Here is an 8,175-nt window from a genome sequence, read left to right as displayed (position 1 = left end):
TACCTGCATTTGTTAAGTTTCGTTCTGGAGCACACATTAAGCTAAATGTATATATAGGCCAATATGAGTTTAATACATCAGCAGCATAGGCCTACAATGTGCAAAATGCCTTCTGTCAAGCTGCGGACAGAAAGTAGCTCTTAAGTGTTGCTGCACTCTCCAAGGTCGGTGCCATTAGTCGCAGCCATTTAAGGCGATTTTTTTCAAGCATGGCATTTATGGAAATTGACATCTGATGAAATGGTTTAAGACATCGTCTAACTGTCATTATAAACACATGGAATGAGCGAGTGAAGCACCACATTCTTAAAACCGACTCGATTTAAGTAGACTAATCTCCTCGCTTTCACACACTCTTGGCTTGCCATTCTCCAGGTCTTGAAAAAGGAGCCTTCCATTTGGAGAAGTTAACGCGCCCTCTTCAAATGTGTAAATGTCATCACTCCCTGCAGCATGGTGAAATAAAATAATCAAAAAAGGGGGGGGGGGGGGGGAGGAAATGTGAACATTTTATGAAATAATTTTATTGATGTTTCCATATCAAAAACAATTAAGAATCTTGAGACACTTTTATAAGCAATAAACATTCAAAATATGCAACACAAGCTGCCACAACGATGCCATCCGTCTAATAAATTTGCAACATACCAGCTGAGAGCATTTCAAACACGTTTGAAACTCCACAAATCACTGGCTACCTCTGTATCATTGGCTAATTGCTGTGCTGTTAAAGATGAAGGGGGTAGTAGAGAAGTCATTACTGAACTAAGACCCCTTCAAACCGCTACAAGCCCCCCATGAACTTGCCTGTCATTACCCCTGATTGTTATCTCTAAAAACCCAGTGTGTGTGGTGCTACCAGGGGAGTGGGGGGCTGGGTTTGTGTTGAGAGCGTCTTTAGCCCCTTATCATGGCCATTTTACCACAGATTCATCATCGATTAGACCTGGACAAAGGCTAAATGGGATGGGACACAAGAACACAGATTAGAGCGAGAGACAGGTGCTCAAACATGGAAAGGTTTGGTGATTACATGCAGATTGACTGTGAGCTCGTCACATTTGACCTTAATTCATGTCCAAGCCGTCAGGCACAAAAACACTGTCAGGGATTACAAATGCAAAGCGAGTGAGCTAGAAAATAGCATAGATTACAGAATCACAAGGTGTATTTACAGCAGACAGGAATTAAAAGATGAAAACATAACATTGTACGGTTTCTCTTGGTGGGAGGATAAGCATAAATATTATGCCATATTTGATTACCCAGGTTCGCTTCAGGACAGTTGGTCAATACTTGAGGGCTGTAAAGGCCTGGAAAAGTTTGGCGAGGTTGACCTCAGAGTACCCGCTTGTGGAGAGGACGCTGTCTGTTACATCCTTCAGCATTTTGTATACATCCTTTTCTTCTTTCCAGCTATTCTTGAATTTCTCTGAGAAGAGAATGAGACAAAATTTAAAATCACCAGACTTCTAAAACCTTTTGTTGCCATTATGATCCCCCTTGTTCTTACCTAAAACATAAAAGAGGCTATATATTTTCAATGTATAAACATCCATTTAAACTATCAAAAATAAATAAAAAGCATGATATTATAAAGGCAATATTACATAACTGACACATTGTGATTTTGCTAAGGCCAAACAATTAAAATAAAATTATGGAAAATTACTTTGCATTTAATAATACACATTTTGTTTTTAAAGAGAATATAGTCGCTGTAGCAAAGTGATAGTGAAAATCCGTAGTAAGATGCAATTTTTTTTATTTTTTATCATTTATTGAATGTCATTCTTTAAAAAAAAAAAAAAAAATTTTTTATGGAGTTCAGAGGTAAAGCTTGACTAGTTTGCATGTTAAAGTACAACCGGTCTTTAAAAAGCACAAGGGGCCAAAAAACAAACAACAAAAAAAAAGCTATCAAATTCACTAGTAAAACTCTACTGAAAAGGACAAGTAGTGTATACCAAAAAGTTTTGATTATACTAAATAACTTAATATATTAAAACAGTATTTTATGAAAGTCATCATATGACATTTTTCCAGCCATACATTTGGCTACAAATACATTTTAATCAGATATTTATTTACTTCCACCTACATGCAACTACAAATCACACTAGCCCGGTAGCAGGCAGGGCTGGAGTCGATCCATAACGAGTCAAAACTGATACGAAACGAAAAATATCAGGCATAATATCGAACTATGCTCAAGGACATGTGCTTGAGGAGGTCTATCAAGTATCATTTCAAATGAAAGTCTTTGAGAATCGATAAGGAACCAGCAATCCAGGCAGTTTTAGGCTAGAGTGCTGGCGAGAGGGGCTAGGTGTCTGCAGAAGCTAAATAGACTCTTCTGCCAGGGGGCCACGGGGTCATGCAATCGGGTCGATATACAAGGTAATTTATCCCATCAGGAGGGCCTTCAATACCATAGAGACGATAGAGGAGTCACCGGCAGGCTAGCAGGACTGAATGAGAATTACAGACTGAATCAAAAGCCTTTAACCAAAGACTTTTGTTAAAAGTCTTTGCTTTGAGAAGAAAGAGCCAAGATGAGAATTTACATGAATGTACCTTGAGAATATGTTACGACCCTGCACCTTTTATTAACACAAAACGTTTTTTATGCTGGAAAGATGACTGAATCCATGCCTCCTAAATGTTGCTGAACACCCAACTGGTGGTCTAGGACTCAATCACAGTTCATCTCCATTAGCAGGTGTAGTGCAAACAGAGTTACAGAGTTGCCCCATGGGGGAAGAAAGGTCAATCGTAGAAAGTGGCCAAACACGAACATCAAAAAAAAGGGGATAGCATTCCAAACGCACCATCTGCAGAGCTGCTTACCATTATCGTGCACACATTTTTACCTCTAGAAGAAGAAAGAGACGTGAAAGAAAACCGAATGCTGGCACATGGAATAGGGAGAGGGGGACTATTTACCTGAGGAAAGAAGAAAAAGGGGGGGCTGAAGAAAGATGATGATGCATGATCAAGGGAAAGCAATCATGTCATCATTTTTGAAAGGTGGGAGAAAATAATTTTTTTCTCTTTCCCTCATTCTCCTCTTCATTCTTTTCCCTCAATCACTGTGTGCAGAATGTATAAAAGAAACCTAAAAGCCACAGAGGTTGTCAGAGACCTCGCGTTCCCTCCCGGCCCGGCAGGGGTCGCGTTTAAAATAAATAGCATTTTTAAGAGGGAGAAAAGATGTGAAGAGATAGTGAGGGACGACGTGAGAAAAAAGTGGAGCAGACAGAAGAAAGAGTGGAATACGGAACGAAAGAACGGACGAAAAAAGAGAAAGTGGCGGGTGCGACAAGAGGACGGCGAAGACAGTCCGGAGAGAGAGAGTGTATCAGCTTCCATGTGCTCTAACAAGGTGTAAATACAATAACAAGCATGTAATTAAGTGAGCATGATGAAGTTAATGGGGATCATACATTCCATTTGGGCTGCTTATGAATATTCTATTAGATGTTATCAGGCAGCTGGAATAGCTTTTAATTTAATCATCATTCCGAGCAGAGAAAAGTTCTTTGTGCGAGTGTAATTGCACAGAATGAATAATTGATTTGACAATCGCACCCGCGGATTTCCAGCAGCTCAAGGCAGGCAGAGCGTGGGGGAGGAGGGCTGGGGGAGGGCACGCGCGTCGTGCCCTGAAGAGGTTGCAGAGGAGCTCGCCTGCAAATTGAGCACTATCAGTACACAGCTAAAGGACAATTTCTATTTTATCAATGCAGTGAAATTACATTACTGCCTGAACATAATCACACTGCCCACACTTAAGAGGAGACAAGGCAGAGAGGGAGAGCGAATTAGAAAGAGCAAGAGATACAGAGAGCAACAGATGCGAAGGAGAGAGAGGAGGAAATGGAACGGAGGGAGCAAAAGGGCTTGCCTAACAGACGTTATGAATTGCTCTTCATGAAAAGAATGAAATCAGAGTTCAACATGATTTGGAAGTCATTGATATGGGATATCTAATTTTTTCAAAATTGCAGAAAAAACTGTTTTATTATGGAAGGACTCCTGCCGTGCATGAAATTGCCTCCACATTTAACTCAGTAGCTGCAATCAGGCGGAGGACTGTGGTTTACATGTAGATCAGACTCAGAGTCTGCATCTAAATGTCTCTCATTTCACACACGCGTATGCGCCGATATACACAAAGAAAAAGCACCCCACGCACACTGCGTGCAGACACAATGCATGAGTGCGATATAATCCGCTCAAGGAGCCACTGAGAACGTTGGTGACGGAGGTTGGACAGGAGGATCATGGGAGTCAAACGCGACTTTTTGATTAATTTTTACTGTCAGAAGGCCAGAGACTGCAGTGGGTCTGTAGATGTGTGTCACGGTAGAATTTGCCCAAAAAGTGAGGTATAGAGGTGCCTTAAAATTTAATGCATTCAATTCATCGTAACTGAATAAAAATCAGTTGAATGTAATATGTTTAATGCTGTGAAATTTACTTAACTGGTTGGCATGTAAAATTTGATATAGGCATTTTGTTTGGTCGGACCTCTAAATGGCTATTCTGAATATGAACAGATGCACAAATGTCTGTGTTCAATACACACAAAAATATTATTTTTGGACAAAAAAAAGGGAGAAAAAGTTCATAACAGTACAATATTTTATCGCAATATAAAAAAAAAAAATGTTCGGGGAAAATGTTTTAAGTTTTGTACATTTTAAACCTAAAAGGGGCGACGTATCCTGGGGGATACAAACATTTGAGAAGCTGTGGGGAGAAGCAGTGAAAGCATAGGTCTCATTTCTTGGATTCATCTTGAAAGGGTGTTTGTTGTGAATATTTAGATGAGGGGACTTGTTTCTCCATTCTTTGTTTAGCTCACGGGCAACATTTAAACCTGCATGGGCACCTGTAGTGGGAAATCTACTCACCCTCCGATAAAAGTTGATCTAGTTCACATATTTACACATGTTGGAGGGGACTTACCTGTTTAAAAAGCTGTTGTTCAGCATTAGCTTATTAGGTTTACATTGAAATTTTATAAATTAAATGCTTATATTTTTTGTAATCTGTCTCTAAATGTTTGTATCTCAGGGGATACGTCACCCTTTTAGGGGTACAAATCAAGAAAAAAACCAATTATAAACTGTGTGACTTTGTGGCTTGCGTTTTACTTTTAGAAAATCAATTATTTTTGTAATCTTGACAAAACGCATATCGTTGGAAAAGTCTGACAGCCAAGATTCCATATTTGGTGACTGTTTTGTAATAGATGTGATATTGTGACCGAAAATGATTGATTTGTGACAGAAAACTGCATTAGAAAAATTAAACAGAGTTTGGGTGTAACCAAGTGGTTATTTTTGGTATAGTGCCCAAAGAAAATCTCACAGGAACCACAATTTTTGTGATATCAACTTCAAATTTGGAACATATATCAGTTAGACATATGGCTTTGATTTTATAGCAATTTTAGAGTGCGACATTTTATAAAATATTTATTTTATATAAAATAAAAACAATTAGTATACTACATTATCTTTACTGTAAACTTAAACTTTTATAACTTTTTCATACTTTATTTTTTAAAAATGCTTTCACTTCAGCAATAATCTGCTATGTGTCTTCTTTAAAAAGAGACCAACGTTAGGTCTGTACTCCAAAACATTCAGGAATTACAACCATGCTGTAACAAGCATTGATAAACAAGTGTTGTTTCCAGTGAATTTATACCCCCAAAGGAGCAACGTATCCTAGCGGATACAAACATTAAAATCAAACATAAGAGTACATTTTTGAAAAAAACAAATCATGAAATTTTATTATTTGAGACCCAATAAAAAAAATAGCTTTAAATTGATTTTATGATGTCTCTTTATGGGTTTGCCCTTTTTAGGGTTAAAGTTAAATTATTCTATCTAATTCACTTTGAGAGTTCAAAATTAAGAACTCCAACCCATGTTCTTAACCAAGCAAACCTCACTGGAGAAAAAAAAAAAAAAAGGGTCAGTTAATTGACTTGTACCTTGAACTTTAAAGGGGACTCAACCCTCTTTTTAGTTGTGGTATAGGCTACTGTCTCAGTCTAAATTACATTCACACTGGCATTTTAGGAAGCCAAACAAATAAGAATATAATAATAACAACAATGACAGTAATAGCCATATATTGTAAAACAATTGCACTGTAAAATAAATGAAAATGACAATTTCATAAGTATATTATTTTTGCTTTACATTACAGTAGGGAAATTACAATACTTCTTCCCTAATTTCTACACTTGAAAGAGATATTTTGAATTTGGACTGTAGTAACATTAACCATTTAAACTGCTAGCTGTCAGCAATTCTTACTGCACTTTTAAGCTTTTATTTTGATGGAAACGGTAGTAGAGCTTTTATTTTGAAGGAGAACCCCAGCTTCAGTGAAAACAGGCTAACAAAAACACGTCTCAATACAAATCTAGTGAAATGCTGTAATCGTCTGGCGCGAAAAAGCATAACTGGTGGCTTTTGCGTTCCCAAACGCACGCTAAAATCACAGCACATGCAATAACGAGTTCACTTCATTCACTGCGAACTGAGCCGTTCTGAGGCATGGAAAACACAGGATCACGAGCTGATTGATTAAATGAAGTGTGCGCTATGCTTTAAAATGCATGAAGGGATTAAGCCATAGTGTGCTTTTAGTTTTATTTAGTTTGACAGATACTGTGCCAAAGCATAATGGCCCAAACACAACTTTAAAGACCTTTTTCGTTAGAATAAGAAGTTTAAATATATTTAAGAAACTACACTTTTTGCCCGAAAGACCTATCGTTTTATATCGTCATGTGACCACGATGATGTAGAGAGTTTTGCTATCGTGATACCACGATATTAATAATACTGTTACATCCCTAAAATATTACATATATAATATATACTACATATATGTATTAGGCTTGCCTAACACTGACGGTGATACCGGTGTTAAGCCGCAACGTCGTTACGGCGTTACGTCACATGCCCACCGCGGCACCGACCCCCCGTCGTTTTGATTTTTTATAGTAATAAAAATCATTTAGTTCAGTAAAAGAAGACACTACAATTGAAAACTGAATGCGGCTGCTCAATGTAGCGTGCCGAACGACAGTCGCATCACAGATCAGATTTCATTTCTCCAGTGAGGAGAGCGAGTCGAGCTGACTGACAAGAGTGAGGTGAGACAGACAAGACGATGGCGGATGATTTAGTTTCGAAACGAGATGCAAAAGCGCCTGTTTGACAATATTTTGGATTTTGAAAAGCCTGTTGACTTCTGCCATTTATCTAAGGTGATTTTGGAAGTTTTTTTAAACATTCATTTCTTATTTAATTGGTTCCACATTGTTTGCTGATTTTTACTTTATTTAAACTTTGTGTCATTTATTTGACATCAAGGTGTATGCCGTGCCTCCAAGCTTTCTTACTCGTTTGGCTAATAAACGTTCTACGTTTCTTATTTATTTGGTTATATATTATACATGTTTACTTAGCCTATTTCCAGTTTTATATACCTATTTAAACTTTATGCAAGTTATTTCTTATTTTATATTAGGCATAGCCTGCCCTATAGCATGGTGTATTTTTATTTGTTTTGTTAAAGGGGTCATATGATGCGATTTCAAGTTTTTCTTTCTCTTTGGAGTGTTACAAGCTGATTGTGAATAGATAAGATCCCTGAAGTTGCAAAAACTAAAGTCTCATAACCAAAGAGATATTCTTTATCAAAGTTAAGACTCTGCCACGCCCCCCTAAAATGGCTCGTTCCAACACGCCCCCACATATCTACCTCACTATGTGGAAATATTAGCATAATGCCACCCAAATGTGCACACAAAGAAAGATGGCGTGGTTTCAGTAACCGCAGTTAGTGTTGAAGCAGCGATGTCAGGGAGACGCTGTGTGTTTCTAGACGAAATCACTTTATTTGGCCTTCCGAAAGTAGATGCATTTAGGAATCTTTAAGATTACTTGCAACAGAACAATGCATTTTATGGATGACCGTTTCGTGAACCTAGAAGGTAATTCTGACTTTGCTATGACAATCTGTGTGTGTGTGTGCGTGCGCGCGCGCGCGCGAGAGAGAGAGAGTGCAAGAGAGATAGGGAGAGAGAGAGAGAGAGAGAGAGGGAGAGAGAGAGAGAGAGAGAGAGAGAGAAGAGAG

At 38.2% G+C, this 8,175-nt stretch overlaps 1 protein-coding gene across 1 annotated transcript in view; it reads right to left on the bottom strand.

The window, feature by feature from the left end:
- Positions 1 to 491: 491 nt before the first annotated feature.
- Positions 492 to 8,175, bottom strand: part of LOC107586771 (DNA polymerase alpha catalytic subunit-like) — a 60,096-nt gene continuing 52,412 nt past the window's right edge. Inside the window, exon 36 of the mRNA XM_016274292.1 lies at positions 492 to 1,432. Within this exon, the coding sequence (XP_016129778.1) occupies positions 1,290 to 1,432 (143 nt within the window). The 3' untranslated portion in view covers positions 492 to 1,289. The remainder of the gene's footprint in view (positions 1,433 to 8,175) is intronic.

This window comes from Sinocyclocheilus grahami, unplaced genomic scaffold (assembly GCF_001515645.1).
Source record: "Sinocyclocheilus grahami isolate Dianchi unplaced genomic scaffold, SAMN03320097.WGS_v1.1 scaffold85.1, whole genome shotgun sequence".
Taxonomy (NCBI): domain Eukaryota; kingdom Metazoa; phylum Chordata; class Actinopteri; order Cypriniformes; family Cyprinidae; genus Sinocyclocheilus; species Sinocyclocheilus grahami.
Note: the sequence above shows the minus strand (reverse complement) of the source record. Positions and strands in the feature narration are given on the sequence as shown.